Source organism: Charadrius vociferus, unplaced genomic scaffold (assembly GCF_000708025.1).
Source record: "Charadrius vociferus isolate BGI_N301 unplaced genomic scaffold, ASM70802v2 scaffold56, whole genome shotgun sequence".
Taxonomy (NCBI): domain Eukaryota; kingdom Metazoa; phylum Chordata; class Aves; order Charadriiformes; family Charadriidae; genus Charadrius; species Charadrius vociferus.
The window spans coordinates 1068259-1091783 of record NW_009649057.1 but is presented as its reverse complement, the minus strand read 5'-3'; the positions used below and the strand labels follow the sequence as shown (position 1 = coordinate 1091783).

At 43.2% G+C, this 23525-nt stretch overlaps 1 protein-coding gene across 1 annotated transcript in view; it reads right to left on the bottom strand.

The window, feature by feature from the left end:
* Positions 1–23525, bottom strand: part of DNM1 (dynamin 1) — a 68321-nt gene that overhangs the window by 28762 nt on the left and 16034 nt on the right. The window contains exons 3-11 of the mRNA XM_009888070.1: positions 14369–14442; positions 13055–13204; positions 11723–11926; positions 11106–11204; positions 10216–10376; positions 8925–9067; positions 8706–8841; positions 7414–7481; positions 6237–6375 (exon numbers count right to left, since the gene is read on the bottom strand). Of these exons, the coding sequence (XP_009886372.1) occupies positions 6237–6375; positions 7414–7481; positions 8706–8841; positions 8925–9067; positions 10216–10376; positions 11106–11204; positions 11723–11926; positions 13055–13204; positions 14369–14442 (1174 nt within the window). The remainder of the gene's footprint in view (positions 1–6236; positions 6376–7413; positions 7482–8705; positions 8842–8924; positions 9068–10215; positions 10377–11105; positions 11205–11722; positions 11927–13054; positions 13205–14368; positions 14443–23525) is intronic.

Sequence of the window (23525 nt, the reverse complement as noted above, 5' to 3'; positions counted from 1 at the left end):
CACCCAGAAATGCCATGACTCTGAAAGACAGGAGAGCAGGCGACCCTTCAAGGGGTTAAGTCTGTCAGCCTGGGATCATGTCCCAGCTCAAGTGGGTTTTCAATCCTGTTTTAGCCTGTTTAATCAAAATGTAAGCTCACAGCCCTCTAAAAACCAATTTGTCCCAATGTTCCTTAGTTCCCCTCTTGGCAGATTCCAGGAGTCCTTGCCAGCACACCAAAGATCAACTTTTAGCTGAAGCATTGCTGACTTGCAAGACCTTCCTGCACTTGTGAGATGCTGCAGTGCAGTCTGGCACAGTAGGTTCCTGCTTTTGGAAAAACACTAGCTAGAACACTATCCTCCTAAGTGTAAGGGCTTGCATGCTTACACCAGCTTTCTGTTGACTTTGGAGCTACTCTCCATTTAACCAACTGGAAGCAGCTCAGGATCAGGCCAGTCAGAACAGCTATTAACAGCTACCTTCCCTTCAGCCCTCAACTTTGTCTAATAGTCAAGAGACCGCAAACCTCTTTTCACACAGGAAAGCTGTACTTCTGTACCACACAAACAGATGGGTTTGCCTTCTTCTGTGTTCTTTATTAATAGTCTCATATTATTCCATCTATGCAGCTTTATCTCCTGCACATACAAAGACTTTTTCACCGTCTGGGGTGAAATGACATAATTGTGACAGCACACAAACAGTAACACACAATGGTTTGGGACAGCAACAAACCAAGGCTACAGGACTGTTAAGCTAATTCAAGAGGTGTTAGCCCAAGTGGACTTCCTTTCAAGAAGCCTTGAAGGACTTCTGGTAAGTTTAACAGTTTGGTTTTGTCATCAGAAATGCAGCATCAGTCCACAAAACAGCAGGCTGGGTATTACCTTACAATTAGCATCAGTCCTAAAGTAGCCTTTTCCAGATGCTTCCCCTAATAGCACATGCTCTTGTCCACGTCAAGCAGTTAGGGCTGTAACATGCAAGATAAAAATTGCAAAGTAACCAATGCCCTTGTGCTGTTACTACTTTATGCCATCAGAACCCAATCTCAGGCTGGCTGCTATCCTAAAATGGTCTACAGCAATTACCTTCTACTCTTTCAGAGGGAAATACAGGCAGGATTAACCTTCTCATTACATGTAGATATTTGACTTTAAGCATTACTAAAACCTTCCTTTTATTTTCCAGAATATTGCTACATATTTTCATTCAGGCAGTTATTTCACATCTTAACATCTGCCTCCCTGGTCTCTCTGGCTTTTATTACAGCCATTAGTCTCCTACACTGTCACTGCTACCATCACCTTCCGTACAGGCTATACCTTGGTTGCGTCACCTTGGAATATCCTCATGGGGTCCTCCACCACATCACAGATTAAAATCCACAGAGCAAGTGGGTGTCCACCCACTCTAATGGCAGGATCCAATAGAGAAACTGGAATTCAACACCCCTGGGGTTTTCACAATCTTTCTCCTTTCCCACCCAGAGCAAACATCTCCAGCCAAATACAGAAAACAGTTACCAAACTCACAAAAAAATCCCAAGCAAACCACCAACAAGAGAAGCAGGCTGGAAAGGAGTTACTCTGTCTCACCACATCAGCTCCCACAATCCATCAACAGCAGGACTCCGAAAGAAATGGAACGGGCAGAGCTCGGGGCATGTCAAAGATGTCTCCTTAACAGAGGCAGAGGGAGCTCTGTATTCCTAATCAGACCTTACTAGCTCTGCTCTTGCCTTCACTCTGAACTCTTATCAACTCTTATCTTCCCTTTCTTCCCAATTTAGGTGTATATGTTGGTGAGTATGGCTGTAACCCTGGAAGAAGGGAACGGTAATTTTCAAGTCTTAAAATAACCCATGGAACACCCCTTTTCAACTCAGATTCCAGAACATACTCCTGTTGTGCCACAGACACATTTCTGGCCCCTCACTGCTAAGTTTAACACTAATTGCCACATCTGCCTTTTTTTTTTTTAAAGGAGGCATGTGGTGCCCCCTCCTGGAGGAAACCAGCCTGGGAAACAAACCCACTCCTGCCCCAGCCCCTAAGCAGTATTTGACATCCACCATGTCACTCAGGACAGTTTCCCTCTCCACCTGCCGCTGCCCTCTGCTAGCCTAAGGCTTCACAGCACACAAAGACAAGTATCCACACTACCTCCCACTGAGCATAGTCCATGGAGCGATCAGCAGGAGAATGATGCAGAGGGTGTAATGCCTGGAAAAAGCTTTACCCTAAACCTTTTGGGACAGCAATTCCGTTGACTCCAAATACCTCTTGCAGAACATCTTGTACCTCAAACTTTTAATTGTCTGTTGTTTTGTATACGCTACTGCTCAACATAGCGCTGCAGACAAGATGAAACCTGCAGACCACTCATGCCGTGGGGATGAGATCTTTTTCTAGGGTATCTGGATTTTAAGGGGATCCCAGAAAAAACAAGCAAGAAGTTCCAAACGCACAGAGGCACAGCAGATGGGGCTTGCAGAAAAGTTGGATCCACGCTGAGGTGAGCGCCACTGAGCCAGGCAGAGGAAAAGGGTATGCTACAGTAACCCACTGGATCCCAGCTGACTGCTCAGCTAAAGAGCCATCAGTTGACGCCCCCTTCTCCTGGCCTGCTTTTAAACAGCTCTTATGCCTGCAGGTTGCTGCTCTCCTTTGGAAACATCTTTATATCCATTTTATCTTACTAAGTTTGCTGGAGTTCCTGGTGTGTGCGTGGAGAAACAGCATGGAAGTGTGTGGGAATGGGGTGGGTGTTGACCTTTCTTCACATTTTTTGTTTCTTTACCTTTTCGCTACACTTTCTGATGGTGGATGTGAGCTCACTCACTACCATATCCACACACTTCAGACTCGGCTCCTTCAACTTCTGCACCTGCTTTTTCACTATGGCTTCAAAAGCGAGGTCAGGCGTGAAGAGACCCGTTCTGCATGGCAGGGGCAGGGTGGGAGGAAGCAACGAGGAAGAAGAAAGCAAAGCAGAGAAATAGCAGGAAGGAGGAGGAAAGAGAAGGAAGGAAAAGGGAAAAGAAGAGAAAACACAAGGCAAAATGAGAAGTGAGATTTTGGTTCATTCCATTAGTTTATTGAACCAGGTGAGCATTGCTATGGGGCCTGTGCACTGCCAAGTATCAGGAGAGTCTACAGGCAAATGGAAGTGGCAAAGGGGAATGAGGTAGGAGCAGCCGGGCCAGTGAGATGGTGAGCTATCAAGAGCAAGATGAATGGATGGAACCCCCCAGGGATCAAGTGATCTCTTCCTGAAGAAAAGCTTCTTTAGATTTTTAAGACAAAGCTGCTTGCCACAGTGAGCCTCTGCCTCTCTTCCTAGAGGCTCACCATGCCTCATGTCCCTTTGTTTCAGGTGTTCCCCTTTCCTTCCCACCATGGTTATCTCCCCTTCATATTTTCCTTATTCCAGTTGCAGGAAGCCTGAACAGGAGCCAAGCTAAGACTTGCAAAGGTCTGTCACTTGCACCTTATTTTGGCAGAACTGAACTGATGTCTCTCAGTTTCAGGGATCCAGACAGACTGCTCCACTTATGGAGCATATTTCATCTCACCTTCCCTGCAACATTAACTTCCTCAGTAAGGACAGATGTACCCACTATTTAGGAAAATGCAAACACTCTACAGGGCATCCATAGCTATGCTAAGCATCCATTCCACCCCAGCTAACTTGTATGATCAGACCCAGTACAAGCCTGTTGGGGTTTATAGGGAAGTATTAGTTTCCACTGACACTATCCAAGTGTCAGTGACACTATTCTCAGCGGCTCCACTACGAAGGAGCAGAAAGTCCACAGAAACTAAAGGTATAAACCATGGCCAAGATTAATCCAATTCAAGACTACTTAACCCAAAGTAGTTTTTCAGCACCTCTTTAGCACTTTAGAGCTTCTACCAGGATGCTCTTTGTTACAGAATCTGCATTACTTGTTTTAACATGGGGCATTACTGCTTCACAAGTGCTTTCAAGGGGACAATGTCCCCTTGACATGGGAAGGACATACTGCCTTTCTAAAGGTACAGTTAACAGTCAAACCTGGGGTGCCTACAGCTAACAACCAGTCCAGGGCTAGCTATAAATAACTACCACCTCATTTAAATCAGATATTTCCCGCTTCAGCTCATCTTTCATATCTCTGTGGATAACACCTGCAAGACCCCAAGCAACACTAGTATTAAAACACTCTTCAACACATACTATAGGACCTACACTCAGTCTGCCTTTTAAGCAGCAAAGAGTTGGAATATGTTACAGGATTCAGCTTCACCCAAGAGTCCTTCTCAAGGTGCCAACAACACCCCTTTCAAGCAAAGCAGGGGCATTTCCAGAGTTAAGGTCACATCCTCTTACTCAGCAGCAGTTTCCTACTAACGCAGTTGCCCTGCTAGGCTCAATATACACTGTTTCCCCCACTAGACTTGAGGGGGGAGCCTGCATGGGGAAAAAAAAAAAATAATAAAAAAAAAAATCAGTCTCTTCTAGTACCCAAGAATCACCTGAATGACAATATTTTGTTTCTTCAGGTACAAAATTGTAACCATGGCTACTAGAGCACACACAGAGCAACTAGCACTGAAGTCAACTATCAAATTCTTAGCAGTAGGATTTAAGCTAAAATGGAATGCTTTAATCCTGAACCTGTGACATATCCCCCCAGCCCTGTGTATCCCCCCAGCCCTGTGGTCTCTTCTCCTCCCTTATTTCCTACCCTGCTGTACCCACCCCCTGATCACTTGAGGAACCTGCCACTGTCAGAACAGATGGTCTATTCTGAAATTGTCAGTAAAAGAGGAAACAAAATGAAACAATGAAGAAAGAAGGGGGAAATGGAGCAAAGGATGCAAAGAGAAAGAATGAATGTGAGATTTTGAATAGCAACTGATGGATGGAGAACAAATCAAGGGAAGCTTCAGAGGGCATAAAAAAAGAGGGCCCTTCTGATCCAGTTAGCAGGCGACTCTGGATACTTGGCAGCCTAAGGGCCAGTGCTTACCTGTCGCCAGGCTCTAATGGCAATTTTCTGGGTGCTCCCCACAGTCACACACCCCAAGAGAGGACAGCAGGACAGAAAAAGGAAGCTCCTCCAGCATTCTAGAAACCTGAGCATTCTCTCACTGCATCCACTTTGCTTTCCCAGCCTGTCCTGAGGGCAAAGCATATGCCTGCGTGCCCGATTCCTTCTATAGAGGCTCTCGGCCATAAGGACTAGGCATTTCTGCAAGCGATGGCAAATATCACCACCTGGGCACCTTTCCCCACCCTTGCAGAGACAGGGTGCCAGGCTCTCCAGACACATCCTGCTATGCCCATTTACCTGCACCTGAATAGCCAGTGGGGATTCTAGTATCCAGTGCCCATACCACCATCCTAACCGAGGTGCCTTTTCACCAGTACCTAGCCCTGCCTGAAGCAGCAAGCCATGGCTGAGAGGAATGGCACAAGTCTTCTCATCTTGCTACCTTTCAACCCCAACCCCAGAAAGAAAACCTGCCACATTCAAAAAGCAGAATCAAGGCATATTCCCTCCCCTCAGCCCCAGCAAATACCAGTATGGATCCCAAAGGGCAAAACCTGAAGCCCTCTCTCTCTGAGAGCAGGACGACTCCAGAGGTTGATGGACATCTATTAACTTGCTTCTTCTCAGCCATGTGCTGCTCTTCCAGAACAGGATATGGACCAAGCCAACCAGAAACCAAGCCAAACACCACAGGAACGTTTCCCTGCGATACAGCCCACAGCTATAACTGCTGCAGCCTCTGAAGTTCAGCCCCATACACCCCTCCCAAGCAGCACCCAAAGGCCAGTTTGGGATTAACCCCCTCACTTCTATGAGAACAGAGGGGACAAAATTTAGATCCCAGTTTCTGGCTTGGAAAATAAACCCAGATACTAAATTTAAAGTCAGACATGGCCACATAAGAAATACCCTTGGTTTTAGAAGGAATCAGGAGTCATGCTACAGACAGCGAGGTGGAGGGGACATCTCCAGCACCCCTCAGCTCTAAAACATTCAGGGAGCAGGGCCATGGCCCATGTCCCACAGCATTTCCCTTCCTGTTTGGCTTGTTGGCTGGATCGCCCCAGGCTGCTACCGCTCAGGTCTAGTCATGCTGAGGAGGTGGTTAGAAACACCAAGTGTGGCTGCAGGCAAGTCCCTGCCCAGGTCACAATGCTGTGCCGCAGCCAGCGAGCAGGTGGAAGGTGCCGGCTCCATGCTGCCTCTGGTTACCTTCTTGGTGCACTGTCTAACGGTATTGATTAACTCCGATATGACCATGTCCACGCATTTCAGGCAAGGTTCTTTAATCTTCTTCACCTGCTTTTTCACAATGGTCTCAAAGGCCATGTCGGGTGTGAAGAGACCGGTTCTAAACACCCAGAATAGGGACAAGACAAGGCAGGAGGGGGAGAAGGGGCAAGGAGAATGTCACAGCGTTACACACACATCTTTGAGCAGGCACCGCCATCACTGAAACCCAGCACACGGGGCTGGGGAGTGTCATGTCCCCCAGACAAGCCCCGACTGGAGTCCATGGAAAGTGGGGGACCTCCCAGGAATGAGGTGATGAGGGCAAAGTGGATCCTAGCTGGACAGTCGTGGCCAGGCCACCATTTCACCTCAACCACCAGGTCTAAGGGTGGCAGGGGCTGACCCCTCCGCAGCATATTTGACCTCAGAGCTCTACAGCAGATGGGAGGCCTCTTCTGAAAGATGTTCTTAATGATTAGGACACTAACACATTTGATACCCTTTATCAAGTTCAGATAGCGACTGAGCAAAAGAAAGGAATGAAAATAAAGCTAGGTCAGTATTTGTGCACAAGAAGGGCTCTGACAGGCTCCAGGCCCTGCTCACTTTCCCAGGAGCAGCACAACTCAGGGTCTCGGGGCTGTGCTTTTGACAGCTAGCCTCCGCCAAGGGGAACACAAGCATGTTCGCTAACTACATCCTGGGGCCATTAGGATTCTGGTGATGGGCACCCCAATGGTCTCTCAGATCTTTAGGGGAAGGAGGTGCTTAGTACCAACAACTGTTCTGAGCAAGTAACTGTTGGTTAGTATGGAGGCAGAAAGTGAAAAACAACATTTTGGTTTTAACTAAATGAAGGAATACTACAGGCTTACATCCTTCTTCCTATCCTTTCTTATATCAAGGCACAAAGAGGAAGAAAATGTCTAGTGACCAAAGCAGTTTTACCTTTTAGGCTTATACAACTCTCATGGGAAGAGAAAGCAAACCAACTTGGATGGTTGTCCCTACTCCCAAACCACTTGGGTGGTCCAAGGTTATTCCCCCCGCCTTTGGCTGACCTACCGTACCTCTGAAGACTTCAACTCCATTCGGAAGGTCTAGAGGTATTTACAAGGCTATGCAGCCAATGGTCTGCCTAGTGCGTGATACGTGCCTGATACCATGGATGTTCTTGATGGCATAGCTAATCTCCCGTCGCAGCTCCTTCTCATCAAACTCCATCTGCAACCAAGAGAGAATTTAATCAGAAAATGTCTGACACTTATTTGCACAACCCCAGGATACACAATAGCATGCGTTACAAAGAGGTCCCATGTCAGCACTATCACGTGACAGATGAGATATTAGTCCAAGTGTTGGATACAGAGTCCAGTCATAAAGCTTCTATTGCCAATGCAGACATCCTGGACACATATGAATAGCTAAGGGCCTACATTTATAGATGCCAAGCCCCAGCAGCTCCCAAGGAGCTTCTTTGAGATAAAGCAATAGGACTGAAGTGCTGGATTGCTTTCTAAAACAAACTGTTGTCTCTCCCAAGACTGAGCATGAAGTCTTGACAGCTTTTTGTTCAACGAACACCACAAACAGATTTACAATTCACATACAAAAATGTGCTATCTGATACAATTTACAATTCACATACAAAAATGTGCTGATACGAGGCAAGCTCTTGTATTTCTCTAAAAAGGCCTCAACTTATTGAAATACAAAAAAAAAAGGGGGGAAAGCAAAATGCAGGAAATCCAGAAGTGGAATGATTTGGCTCTCAAGTCTGTTCCAACTGACATTAAAGGAATTTTTTCCATACCACTTCTGATCAGGTTAGCGTACTCTGCCATCTAAGAAAACTATCATTCAATAAAAAACCTCTTCAATTGTTATGACAGTAGAACAGTTTCTGCACTGGTCCCACCTCTAGGCCATTGATGGGATTACTTTCATCTGTCCCTTAAGTACAGCTACACCCTCTTTCCTGCTTCTTGCATATCTATTAGGGAAACTTTAGGTCTAGCCTGGTGCTCAAGATCAAGGAAGTACAAGTTTTAGCATCATTTCTACTATGAAATTCAGTTAGATTAGCTTTGACAACATATCTGCAAGGACATTCAGCCATTGATTTCCTATTGTTTGTGTTAAAGGAAGTTATTTTGCACATTTAATTTAGCATTTAGGAGCTAAGCCAAAGAAGTATTGTCACTTAACTAAGAGCAAGTTAAGTTCTGTTACAAGGACAGGGACTGATGGAAAGGTCAGTACTATGGGAAGCCTCCAGTAAAGGAGTCAAAGTAAGTAAAAAAGGTATTAAAAGGAAAAACACAAAACAAAATAGTCAAAGGGAAAGACAGATGAAAGACACCAAGAAGAGTAAGACGACAAGCAGACAAGGTAACAGACAACAGAGAAGATGACAAAGTGGCTCTCAGCAGCACAGGGAAGCAGTACCTTCACCAGTTCAAAGGGAAAACGCTCATGGAAGATGCGGTTAATCCTAGCTCCTCCTGACAGCTCATAGGTATCAATTTGGTCTCCAGAGCCTTCAATGCGTTTCTCAAAGTCCACAGCAAACTGCTGGACCATCCTGAAAGAAAACAAAAAGCATGAAGCAGAAGTCATGGCTGAGCAGTCATCTTCAGGGAGGGACATGCAGCTGAGGCCACTTACTGAAGCAAAGCTTTGGTCTTGCGAGCAGGGTCATCAGGACGGAAGTTCTTGTACTCCTCCACCTCCTTCTCAATGGAGAGAAGCTGGCTTTGGAGCTTGTTCCGCAGCCCTGGCAGGGTGTCACGGATGTGGTTGGTCAATTGCTGCACAAAAAGTTAAGATGATAATAAACCTTTAACTCAATTACTGGACGGATGTGGTTGGTCAATTGCTGCACAAGAAGAAGTTTTAAGACGATAATAAACCTTTAACTCATTACTGGGAAGAGTTTGCTACCTCTGCAACACAAAGTAAAGAGCAATGCTCCACTCTAAGTTCAGTCCTTCCGAGTGGTCCTAATCAAAAGTCTATCCCAGGACAGATACCAGTTATGAGCCAGGTGTATCCTGCCTTCCCAGCTCTTTCCTATTCTTGACCTTCATTTTACCTTCTAGTCTGGTACAAAACTCCCATTCATACAAGCCTGCTGCCTCCAACCCAAGAATAAGCTTCACATACAAGTATTCGCATTTGCTATTTACACCAGGGTAAAGGCTATTCTGTCTTCAGATTAGCACACCACTGACACCCAAGGTGGTGATTAAGCCCTTTTTCAACAATAAGGGTGACAAGGCAAGGTGGAAGGAGCCAAAACCACTGACGAGGTTCTAATAAGATGGTTTCCACAGAGTACAGCTGTGGAAAACTCCAGTTTAAAGACAAATATTTAAATAAGGAGGAAGAAGGACAAAGTAATTCTTCACTTAAGGGAGTATTTCAAGGGAGCAGAGAGGGAAGCAACAGCAAGTTGCTACTGTATGAGACAGGAGATAAGACAGCCTTAACAGATGGGAAAATGACTACCAGTATCACATTTAAATCAATCTTTGCAACTTACTGTTAGGTACAGAGACCACTAGAAATTCAGAAGGTATCTTTTAGCTTAACCAGAAAGACCTTGCATTCTGATAATGTAAATGCCAGGAACCAACTATTGATTTTGCACCAGTGTCACTGAGAGGATAAAGCAGTGCTCTGCCTTTGGTGTGTAACCTCCATTATCGGCCTTAATGTGTTTCACTATCAGTATTGTCAGGCCCACTTCATAGGACCTGGCACCAAAATACCTTTTATGATGCAGAGAAGGAAGAGTTAACCAATCTTCACAAGTCTCACTGAAGCAAAACAATTTTAAGTATTTACCAGTTTGTTGACCACAAGTTTTAACTTTTCCTGCGTCCTTCCATCTCAGAAGAACCCTAACGGCCAGCCTAGACATTCTTGTGACATAGTGGGCAGCAGTTGACAGTACCTGGTTCAATACTTTCTGCAGGTAGGGGGTTCCCATGCGATCAGCCATGTGTCTGTAGGCTGGGTGGGAGAGAAAAAATTTTCTCTCTGCAGCCAGAGCTGCCTGAATGTCCTTCTTGCCATCAATGTCCTTCTGACTTCTGTTGACTACACCAATGTAACCTGCAAGAGTGGGGTTAGAGATCAGACAGTTGCAAGGATGAGAATGTAAACAGGACTCAGACTGAGAAGAAAGTTACCCAGCTGGCAGCACTGCAAAAGGGGAATTCTAGTGGCAACACATTATCAGGAACCAATTGGAAGAGTTTAAAACTAGAATTTCCTCTGAATGGCCCAGGTTCTGATCCTTTGGTAGGCAGGACAGAAGTGACTATGCAACTAAGAATTAGCTTATTTATTACTGTTCCCCCAAGCACAAAGCATATCCTAGGTCTCATTCATTCAAGACTCTTCTGTCAGAGTCCTTAGGATATGTACTTTGCTATTGCTATACATGGCATGTATCACAGTCCAAAATTATTTCATCTGATATACTATGGCAATCTCATCTAGATAAAAGACAAAGGGAATCTTTTAGACAGGAGTTCTGATTTTGCAGCTTGCCTTATTCAATAAAGGTAAGGAAAGAGAAAGTAAAGACAAGAGCATAAGCCTATGCTTCTGCTAGGACTACACATCAAGGTACAAATACTAAAAAGTTCTTATTAACAGCATGACTGATCCCTGTTCCCCAACTTTTCTCAGTTCCAGCCTGGAACAGAGATGGCTTAACCACAAGTCGTAACAGATGTTGCAGGAAGGGGATGCACTGGAGGAAGGGGATGAGGCCAGGACACCTCACACAAGGGAAACAGAGGAAGGAGATCATGGACAAAGCATGAGGAGACATACCTCTACGGAGAGGAAGTAATTTATTTTCTAATACATCTCGCGCATCAGTTCCTTCATCCATAAGATCCAGCTTAGTAATGACTCCAATAGTGCGTTGCCCTATGAAAAAACACAAACACACTTGATCAAGCAAACAACTCATGTATTATTTTCCTCTGTTCACAGAGCTTACAGATTGCCCAACTTGGCTACTCAAGGGCTCTTGAACTCAAACATTAGTTCCCATCATGTCCAATTGCCCATGAGAGCAAGACAGACAATATCCGAGCTCAGTTTTCAGTTATATCCTGCTGACACACACACATGCTATGCTACGAAGGATTTTAGTGCTGATTTTCCTACTTTTCTCCAGGCAGAATGCAGATGACTAAAGGAAAGGAAATCCTTCACCTCTTCAGAAATGGAGCTCAGACAAAGGAAGAAAAGGGGAATAACAAAAATTCTATTACAGTAACTGTTAAGACTCACTAACACCTCTCAGAAGAACGAGTGTTGGTGAAGATCCAACCCCAGATAACAGACAGGAGCCCACAGCTACTGGGCTAATCACAACCAAAAGGTAAGAGGAAAATCCGGCCACTGTCTAGTAATGTCATGCTAAATTAAGAAATCTTTACCTTGCGGATCCACCTCTTTCGCAATCTTCAGGGCATCAGAATTGGCCAAATCAGAGTTAGCTGGGGATACTGCCAGGATAAGGCAATTCTCTTTGGTGACAAACTGCATGAGCATATCTCGAATCTGAAACTCGATGTCAGGGGGCTGGTCCCCTACTGGAACTTTCGTCATACCCGGTAGATCCACCAAGGTCAGGTTCAGGACTAGACACAGGAAACAGGAGATAGGACAAGGGAGTGTTGAAGTAGGAATGTTCTGGTCCACATGTAGCTTTAGTGTCTGGACCACATGTAGCTTTAGTGTCTCCAACATAGAATAAGCATAACAGATGCACACACAGAGCTTTCTAGTTCCTTTTTGTTACCACTTAGTAAGAACTAGTTGCTAGTTCTTACTAGTCATGATTATCAATAATCTAATTACCTTCCCTTTAAATCACTTGTTTTCACATTGATTGGGGAAACTGCTCTCAAAGTCCTTCCACATATGCTACACAAAGGGAAGTGATGACAGTACATTTTTTCATTTCATAACAAAGACCAGAGAGTCAGAAGAGTTGGTTCCGCTCATTAAGAGTTGACCCTGGTATTGAAGAGCTCAGTCCTTCCAGCCTTATTCAAGGGAGGCTCCCATCAAAGTCAGCTGGGCCTTCTCCTGAAGGACTACAATATGCAGCCCTATAACTGTTTGTCTTGCTGAGGAAAAAATAAAAACTGAAAATCAAGCACAAGTTCTACCCAGTCAAATGCTATGTGGCACTGAGCTGCTGCTTTCTAAAAGATCTCCATACAGCTGTTCACATTTAAAGAGTTGGCAAATTTGGGACTCTGTCACTCCCTTGTTTAAGCAGAGTTCTTCCATTGAGATCAGCGGTGTATGTTATAGGCACTACCTGGAGTGAACTATACAAAGTATTTATTTACATGCAAAAAGAGGGCAAGTGCTTTTCAAGAGAGCCACTCTCCCCATCAATTTTTTTTTTTTTGTTACATTTGTTTGCCCAGTAAACAGTACCAGAAAGCAGGGAGACACAGTAGCTCTTTACTGTAATGCCCATACTGATGGAAAGAAAGCCTCAGGAACAAGTTTCTGCACAGACATCAGTTGTTTCAAGACAACAGTATCTGCTAGCGGTCAGATACTTTAGCTAGCAGGCAAATCCGTTTTAGCAGTAGGGCTAAGGCTGGCAGTTTGATACAGCATGGCCCAGGCACGTGGAGATGAAAGTCAAAACCAAGCACACTCCCCATTTCGTCTCTTACTTCTGTCTTCATAACAAAGAAGCAACCTGCCTCATCTATCTCTGACTCAGATGCTGCGTTAGGACTCACCATGGGGAGAGTAGACTCGAAGGTTGATGGGCACAGGGGAAATCCCTTTGTTGGAGCCAGTAACACGATCCGTTTCAGCCTCAATCTCCAGACGGACCTCCTCAAAATCAGTGAATTTCTTTCCTTTGCAGTGTAGAAACTCACCATATTCTATTTAAACAGAAGCAGAGAGTCAGAAATAGTCACTGGAATCAGGAAAACACTGAAACTGTAATGAAAATATACGTCCCAAAGCAAAACAAAACAAAAACCAGGGATGAAGTCTGGCAAGGGCCTTTTCCACCAGGCACTGGCACACTGGCGAAGAAGTTACTGTAGTCACATTATCTGAACAACATCTGAGAGAATTCAGTTGAGCTCAGTATCTTCACAATCCAGCTTTTGTCTCAGCAGAGGTGGCATCCTCACTAGTCTTTATTCAAATAATAATGCAGGACCTTCTCTATTGATACTAAGCAAATTTAGCATGCATCTGCCTGCAGCTGTGGTGACTTCCACAGCTACACTGGGAGATACTTTGGTACTCAGAACTTGGACTAGCTCTGCATTAAAGTGCTGGGGATAAATAAGTCCCATTATGTAATGAGAACAGACTCAAGAGAGTCTCAAGAGAAAAAAAAACACCTTCTCTTGACACAGTTTTGAACTGGCTGGTGGTTGGGGTTTTTTGTTTAGCCTATTCAAGGACTGGCACACAATCCAAGAACCCTCTGTTTCAATTTTAAAAATTGTCTCCTTACTGTAGACAAGAGGACTGCCATGGACAGGCCAAGTTCACCTGACAAGAGAGGAAGAATACCTTGAACCATTCACTTGTCAACTCCTGGATGACATCTTAACTTATGTTAAGTGGAACGGTGATGAAAATATCCTGCAAGTAGCAAAACCAGCGAACTGCCCAAAAGACCAGCCACAGAACTCTCTAGTCTTTTCCTCCAAATCCCAGTGTTCTCACACTGGGTTTTCAGTTTATTAAATCATCTCACCCCCTTATTTCAGTAGATTATCAGCAGGGTCATCTGGCTTTTCGGTCTTACCCACTCAAAAGGGTCACAGCTGCATAGGCAGAGGAGAATTGTGATAAGCATATGCATGGAGCCCTGCCTAACAAATTAAAACAAAACAATTAAGAAGCATTTTGTTTCTGAACACTTAATGCATCAGATGTTAAACAGGTAGAAATGAAGACCAGTTGCAGGTCATTTTTACTGGGGAAATTCTTATTCATTTTTTCCACACTGAGCAATTAAGTGAAGACCTTTCCTCACTAAGACAGTGATCCAGCTGGACACACAGGGAAGGTAGCTCACATACCTGTGCTGGAGTTTACCAGCTGCAGGACCAGCGGGCGCCTGGTTACAATGCCAGATCCACGCGGCAGAAAGTCCCTGAAACAAAACAGGAAGTTTCAGATGAGTGAATGATTGTTTCCTTCCCTTTACACTGCTTTTCTGCTTCTATAAGCACTCATGGATTCTAACAGGGAGTCTCAGCCATAGGCACAAAAAAAGTTTAAGGCACCAAAAACCAAATGCTCCTTCTCAAGGAAGATAAGAGCTTGTTGTTCTGAAAAAGCCTATACTTGCAGCACACCCCCTTTAATCATGTCTGTAATAGTTATAGCTCCTTCAGCTGAAGTTCCAAACTAACAAGCTCATTTAATACAGCTGTTTGTACTTTGGAAAAAAATTAATCTCTTTCATCAAAAAGAGCAAAGTTGAAGCAGAGCCTGAAAACTAGTGTGTCTCCTTTTGACAAAATACAATTATCCAAACTACAACAAAATCACTCACACCCTGCACTTTGGGGCTTGAGAGGACACCACATTGTTCCAGTGCGCAAACACCATATGATACATCTGAAAGAGAACAAACAGCAGCCAAAGGCTTGCCTCCACCCAGGGTTTCTCCCAGCTAACTACAAGACATAAGTATTGCCAAGGGAAAAGCAGCAGCAGCTTCCTTCTATATTCACAAGAATCCTGAATTTTTGTGTACTTCAAATCATTTCAAAGGAAGGAAACCTTTCACTATCCCTCTCCAAATGCTGACTTAGCAGCCACAGCTCACAAGTTCTCTTCTGCTTTTTCTTCTTCCAAATCCTAGTGCTTTGAGCAAAGCTAGGCAAGCCCACTGCATCTGCCGATGGTCTTGCTAGTTGGTGGCCTGGTTTTCAAGTGCTCAGCTGTTCACACAGCTCCTCAAGAGACACTGAGCATTTCTGAAAATACAATCGATTGCTTCCTTGTCTGGTGGGAGAAACATCACTTCAAAACATGGTTCCTACAGAACGAATATAGTTTTCTTTGTCAAGAAAAGTCCTACCAACATTGCTGGGATTCTGGTACACAATCTTCCCTCCCTTGATAGGTGTGGCAATGAATAATTTTGCTCATTCAGTAGTGACTAACTACTCTGGTGAATGAGAAATCTCGGGCTCTCCATGTTGAGTGTCTTGCTCTTAGTCTGCATGAGCTTAAGGCTGATAAAGGAGTGAAGATGAGTAATGAGCTTTTGTTTTAACACATCAGACAGACTTGCACAGTTTTGTTTCAGCTCCTGGTTTGGCCATTTATTTCCTATGTAATCCTATGCAAGTTCTTCTACTTCTCTGTATTTCCCTTTCCTCACTTATAACAGTAACTATCCATCCATGGGACTGTCAGAATACTTGATAATATCAAAAACTGCAGAGTAGTTTCAAATGAAAGGAGGGTAAGAAGGCATCCTACAGTCTTTAACACCTCAAATAGAAATATCTCCTGTAAATTATTAAGTCTGGAAAAACGCAACCTCTGGTACAACTCCACCAGTCATTATTTCAGACTTTTCAGAAGTATAAAGAGTTAACCAGAGTTTGTCTTTCATTTGTTTTTCAAAAAATACAGCTCTAGTTTTTCCATTCTAGTGGGATTAACCCTGGAATCTTTGAGGCATTGCATCATTCTAGCAGCTTTCTGCTGTCTCAGCTCCATTCCTATAGACGTCTGTGGTCAATATGTGACAAAAGTCCTACCCTAGCATCAGTTTTTAGCATAACAAATCCATCTGAGCTGCATTGACTTATTTTAAACTTACTGTACCTGAGGAAAAAGGTATCCTATTACTATGGACTTCCTTTCTAGCACACTGATACAATACTCTAGTTATTGGTCTCCATTTGCACGATCAAATCCTGCTTTACTGTAGGAAAAGCACCACTTGCACTTACAAGCATGAGCTCTCTAGGAATTAAAATCCCATTCATGTTGTGCTTCATGTTTTCCTGAAGCTTTCTGCTTTGGCCAAAATCCTGAGCAGTCTGTCTCAGGACAAAGGTAGATGGAAAACCTGTGGCATCTGGGTTCCAGCATTATTAAAAAAATGATCCAGTTTCCAGTGTTAACTGAAGTAGCTCCTGGGCTATTTCAAGGAAAAAACACTCCTGGGCTATTTCGAGGAAAAACCACTAAGTCCTCACAGAAGACAAGACAACAAATCCATTAGCCAAATTTAGTCATCTAAATCAACCACCTCAGTGCCGCTTCAATTCCAAGTGAAAAATACATGCAATCTAATCCCCAATATCAGAAAATGAATGTGTGTTCTTATCCACAAACTATTGGGGGGTACACACAATTCAACTTTGAAGTTTTCTCTATGCTTGTCTCCTATCAGGAGTTACAGCCAAAAAGTTTCATAAAAAAAAGAGAGATATTGATACAGTATCACCCCGTTGTATCTACACTATTTCCTATTCTTTTATTCACTCCTTTCTCTCTACGGCCTCTTGGACAAGCTCCTTCCTCCTCCTGCTCCAGCTAAGCCTTGCAAGTCACAGACACTAAAAAGTACAGATTAGTAAATGCTGTGGCAAACTGGCTGGGCACCGAGGAGGAGGCAGTGTATGGGAGTCTTGCCTGCCCTCTTGCAGTAGGCATAATAAACTGCTTTGGTAAAAAAATTACATCAACAGAGCACGCGTGGCAGGGACAACATGCCCAGCCCAAATACTGAGTCCACTTAAGAGCCAGGGGAAAGACCTACACACACCTATTGCTCCAGAAAGAGCAGCACAAAGTGATGAAATTAAGTCAGAATCAGGGAAATTATACCCGAGATAAGAACCACATGCGAAATGACTTCGGCAGACACGAGCAGAAGGGTTAGATAAACTGGCTTATTCAATTCAAGCCCTGGAGGAGATGTACAGTAGCAAGGCTGAGGGACGAAACAGAAAGATGGAATAAGTCTTCAGAGGTAACATGCTATAAGGCTCCAACTGCTGGAACAAGGGCAGCAGGGATTCCACTTTAAGACAAGGCAGCCTCTAGCGTGACATCAAAAGCAACCTCTTTACATACATCGCTATACAAGACATCGTGCCTGAAATACATTATTCAATTAGGTTAAGGGCACCAACCCCATTTTCCTCCTTCACTTTGTATCTTAAGAACTGAAAATTACTTTTTTTGTTGCTTTGTTTGTAACATGCAGAAGTGGCATGACAATATTTGATTTCGTATGCTTTTAAGCAGGAATACAACACTGTGCCACTTCTTTAGCCAAATTTCATCAAGAAAATACAGCAAAGTTGCAACTAAAACAGACAAAGAAGCTGTATTCAGGGCATATAAATACTTAATTTGCTTGTACCTTTTTTGCTTAGCTATTGACTCAAAATTCCCTGTCAAGATACTGAGGTATCAGTTCCAGCAATGCAATTCCAAGCATTTTATCATAGTTGGAAAACTAGGCTCAGATCAGCTACATTCCCCAAACCGTCAGTTATTGGAAGACTTATTTACATGTATTTCACACTCATCTTGTATTAGCTGTCATCAGAGAGAGGATATTGAGCTAGGTAAATTCTTGGTCTGACCAGTGACAGATCTCCTCTTCTATACCAACAAAAAGAACCAAGGAAGCAAATCCTGATGATCTCAAGCTGAAAAAGTTCAGGTAAGGAAGTGACCTGAAAAGGAATTTATTGTTATATTTTGCATTGCTCACTTCTGAAGTGCATACACATGTTCTTGACTAGCTACCTCGGGGCAAACCCAATCACATCATCCCTTCCAGTCTTATTTCTATTTTAGTACGCAGAGCTGTATTAAAGTACAGATTTGGGCTGAAAGCTGCATTAGTAATGCTATAGTAAAAAAAAAATACTCGAGGGATGGAAAACAATCTAGCAGTTACTGTAGAGCAACATTCAAACAAAATCCAAACATCAGAAACATATTAATGCAATCTTGATGTCATGCAACAATACATCTATACAAAGGGGACTTGAGTTTTGCCCACTACATTTTTAAAAATAAAGCCAGACACACTATACGAAAAGCCTCCATGCATTAGGTATTTTGGAATCCTATGGAACAAAAAGGCACTATTAACGACAGAAAAAGCACATTTGCTCTATAAACAAGTTTCAGAGTTCACTTAATGACTTGCACAGTACAGAGGATTAGAAGTTAGACGTAACGTGGACCAAAGAATTTTCCCCCTAGACTATTTATAAGACACAGGAGACGGATAAACTGCTTGTCTAACTCAACATATATTGTATGGAAAGGGTAGAAAACATTGATAGATGCAGTCAAAAAAGGTAGGACAGATACCCATATGAAAAGTTTGGGACTTCCTAAAGAGGCACTCATTGAAACTTTCAGACAAGTTGCTTATGTTTATTCATTGCTACTACACTGAAGAAAGTGTGACTGTCTCCATTAAAATAAGAGTTGCATGAGCTCATTTGCTGCAGTAGGGCCACATTTGTTCCTAACAAACACACAATTTGCTAGTCAAAAAAAAAAAAAATAATACTTGTTTACTCCTTTGGTCTAACAATTTATCTCAATCCCATATTTTCTTGTTAAACAAGAGATGACAACTAGATCTTTGGAGGAAGAGCTAGTCTTCCAGCATCTCAGTGATCATTATGGGTATATTGTGCCTGGCTCACCTACTTTGTTAGAATAAAGGCTCTCAAACCTGATAAAACACAAGAGAAAAGCAATTGGATGAGCAAGCCTGTCCCTTTGTGCTTTGCTAGAAGTGGATTAGCTCACTGGTTTAGGTTTGTGCTGCAAGGCTTAGGGATTCCCTGTAATAGTCACAGTGACATTTAATTCCAGCAATATAGCATTTGCAGCTAACTCACCTATGATCTTGTAGCTGTGCCGTTCTGCAGTGGCAACCATGTCATCCTGAAGGAAGGTCACATACTAACCACATCCCTACATATTGGCTCAGACTGCAACCGCTTCTTAATAGATATTCTTCCACAGCAAGCATGAGCACTGTGCATCCCCTCCTTCCACCAAATTCAAGTGGAAAAGCACCTCTTCTGGCCATCTCCTTTGTAATGCCTATAGACACTGTCTACTTTTTGCAGCTCATTGCTTTAATAACAGCAGCCCCCTGAAGTTTGTCAAAAGATCATTATATAGTACTGACCAAGAAATTTAATTTCAGCTATAAACACACCCATGAGAGGAGACTGCATTAGTGCAGATCTTCAGAGGGAGTCCCAACAGAAACACTTTCTTCTTGCTCATGTGTTCTAGAAACCCTAATATGGCCAGACAAGGCTTACTGCAATCCTTTATGTGGCACTACAAATGCATTTTTAGGAACCCAGGTCTCAACCCCAGCAAGAACTCATTTTCAGAGCAGAAAGATACATGGAAAATACACACAGAGGGAAACCCAAGAACATTTGTTGGTTCACAGGACAGGCAGCTAGGACTCCTGGACTACAAGATTAATTTTGCCCTGGGTTTATTAAGCCTCATGAACAAGTTACTCTCTGTACTGCAGAATTAAAGCAGTTTTGCAGCTTCTCCATCCACTATTTCTGAAAGGACTTTGAGTCAGAGCTTCTTCGTGCATGATTTTAGTCTTCACTGATGTTGCAACAGGATTCATTGGCAGTCAACAACAGAACCGAGTCCATGGTACTGTCTCTTGTTCTAAATGGAAGACAGATCCAGTGCTTCCATGCCACCACTTACTTTCCTTCCCTCCAGGGAAGCTGGAAGGTCTTGCAAAGCTGTTTGTAGAGGGCTTTGAAATATGAATCTAGGCCTAGTCTACATATACCAATACAGCATCCTTGCAGTTCATTGTTTGTCAGTCCTTTGAGATTCTTGGATTAGACTGCACTACAGAAGGTAAAACCTCAATTAAAAAGCCAAACCAGCAGCTTACAGAAGTAGTTCCAAAGAACAGAAGAGTGAACACCACCATCTGATCATTTAATTTCAATCTGATTTCCTATTAAAGAGCTACAGACAAATAGGGTGTTAAGGGATGTGATTAATCCCCATTTTGGATTAGATTAGTTTCAGAAAATTAAGATTCATACAACCTCCACAATTTCACATGGCTGTTCCTGGTTTTTAAATCCAGTATTTATTATTTCCTGTGTTCTGGTGGTGCCCAGGGACAGTAATTCAGTCAGAACTGCACAAAGCACCATGCCAATATGCAGCAAGAAATACAGCTCCTACAGATTTTACTCTCTGGTTACACAGTTTGGACCTACTCCTGCTTAAGCTTCAAAGTATCTTCATTTCATCTGTCAAGCCTTATAGTTGACCACTCATCATTCACTTATCCAGATCAAGAGCTCTTCATTAGCTCATCATGGCACAATGCATTACAAGAATCCCAAGAAAATCTAGGGGTATCAGCACCTTTGACATGCGACTTTTCTGATCGTTGCACTGACTGGCAACATTCACATCCTCATACAGGCTGCATTCTGTGAACAGCTTATAAATCTCTCTGAACATCACTTCATCTCACAGCATGTGACATGCTTTCAAACATACTCTTACTCCAGCACCTGTCTCAAACGAGTCCTTAAAACACAGGCTGACACCTATGCAACATATTAGCCACAGAATACTTGCAAGGCTAAAAACATTTACTATTAACCTTATTAACTGCTAAACCAAACATCTCAAACAGTAGTAGCTTTCCACCTCAACACTAACTCAAGCTGTGCTCCTTTGTAACAGACATCATCTAGTTCTACCAGAACTACCAGGTAGAAGCCTGATGCAGGAACTGCCCTTAAGAGCACCTTCCTGGTCTGATCCTTCAGGAGACACACAAGTACATTCATAAGCAATTCCGTAACTCAGATGTGGGGCAAGAACAAGGCTAAATTTGGTCCTTAATCTGCCATCCAGTAGGTTAACAAGAGGGCTGCTTTACAGATTGACTTCTATTTCCTTCTAACTTTGTGGTCTCTATGAGCTCTTATCTTCCCTGAACCAATGTGCTTCTCAAACAAAAAAAGCAGGACAGGCCAACATGAACAGCCAGCGTTTAAAAGCAGGTGCATTATGAACAAAAGCACCCATCGACCTACTATTCTAACTGTTTTTCTCTGCTCTTAGTTTTCATCTTCCTTTCATGCTGCATCATGTGATCTTGGACACCAGTCCTACAGACTGAATCACATGGGAAGTCTCATTCCTAGGTAGCCGCATTCCCCCCCCCACCGTTAAGGTTAGCACTTTTGGACTCAGTTTAAACCAGGGGATGTTGCCAACCTCCACAACACAACAGCGTGCCTAGCCTTGACCACAGTGAAAGAGAGCAATTCCATAAGCATTTCTTAGGGTCTAATCGGTACTGGTCACACAATGGATACATATAGAAATAAAGACCTATTGTAAGTATACCACATTCCAGCATACTGGCAATATTATCGTGCACAATTATTCATTATTCAAGAATACAATTGTGAAAAATAAAGACAGGCAATAGTTCATGAGTGTCATCATAATATACATGTTAGCACAAAGAAAAAAATTAGAGAGAAGGCTTCCACTGCCTTGTACCTTCAGTTCCTATTTACAGTAGCGCAAAGGGAGGTTAACACTATTGTGCTGACTTGGAACACTTATAATTGCTTTGTTGAGTAGTTCTGGCACTCAAACAGCACCTCCAACACCTAGCCATTTCTCCCCAGTAGAGCGCTCCAGATCAGTACCCAAGAAGGGCCAAGCAGACCTCTTCAAGTTTGGGAGTTTGCTGTACTTAAGGTGAGCTCCTGGAGACTGTCTTACAAACTTCACAGGTGCTATCGGAGCAGGGAAAAGCACAAGTGCTAGTATAAGCGGGACCATTTATAGCCTACTACTGATAAGTTGCAAACAAAACTCAGAGAGGATAGATAATGAACTAGAAAGTAATTTCTGAAGTTTGCACCTTCTCCTATTCCCCTATTTGCCTTGATTTCTTCTGTTCCTTTGCACAGCACTGCAGTTGATGCCAGCACAGGTCCCCAGAAAGTGAGGGGTATTCTGTCTGAGATGCCTTTATTAAGGTTTTATGCAGAGACTGAAGCACTGTGGCCTTCAAACATGAAAGGACAGTTACTATGCTAATTCACTGTAAGAAAAAAAAAAAGTAGTGTAAATATAGGTTATATTACACGTTCACCACACATCCTGCTCCAGAACTGACATTATGATTCTCACCACAAGAATCACCTTTCTGTTTTGTTTCCTCTGCTGCTTTTACAACTGACCAGATGAGTGGTGTTCTGGAGCTCTCCTGCATCTTTTTCCCATGCTGTGCTCTCACTTTATTCAAAGTGAGAAAGAAGTAGTGTATTCATAGAGTTAATGTATGAAGTAAATAATGCTGCACAAGAAACCTACATTTACTGCAAAAGGCAACATTTCAAAAACCATAATGACCCCACATCACAGGCTTTGCCAAAAAAGACAGGAAACCTTTCAGGAGGCTGCCCCCTCCAAGAGAATCCACCTCCACAGAAAACTGCATGGCTGGCTGTTTGAAAGCCTACATACAGTAAATTTGGCGAGTCAAATTCAGTTCCTTGTGAACAAGCATAAGGGTGAGATTTGTTACACTGACATTTGGGACTAAACGATGTACCATGGAGAGACAGCAGCTTCCATCTCAGTCACAGGGCTTGTTTTCTTGTCATGGGACAGGGCACAACTACTTGGTCACTGATCTAGATATACAGATGTGATGGTCTCCAGTGCTGTCACCTGTGTCACCTTCTTCGTAATTTTTGGTAGAGCATAGATCTTCTCTTTCCTACAAACCAGGATAAAGCCTTTTATTACTGAAACACATTGTCATATTTATGCGCTCTTGTGGGTCTTTGGGAGGACCCACATGCCTTGAATGTCAAAAGCAGTAATCAAAAAAGCATTTCCCCAACTCAGAGCACACTTGTTGAATCTAGTATGGGCTGAGGGGCTCAGACAACTAGAGAGCGGATAGGCCCTGTGCAGTGTTCTCTCTCATCACATGTCAGCCCACAGCACCTTTATAGACACTGATAAAGCAAAAAAGAAAAGCACATAGCATTTTTACATGAACACTTGCTTCGAAACAGCACTCTTCCCTACCCCTTCCAGAGTGCACTAAATTCTGCTTTTCTGGCTTATCTCTGACTGCACAGACTGGTTCCCAGGAGTTACTGCCTTTCT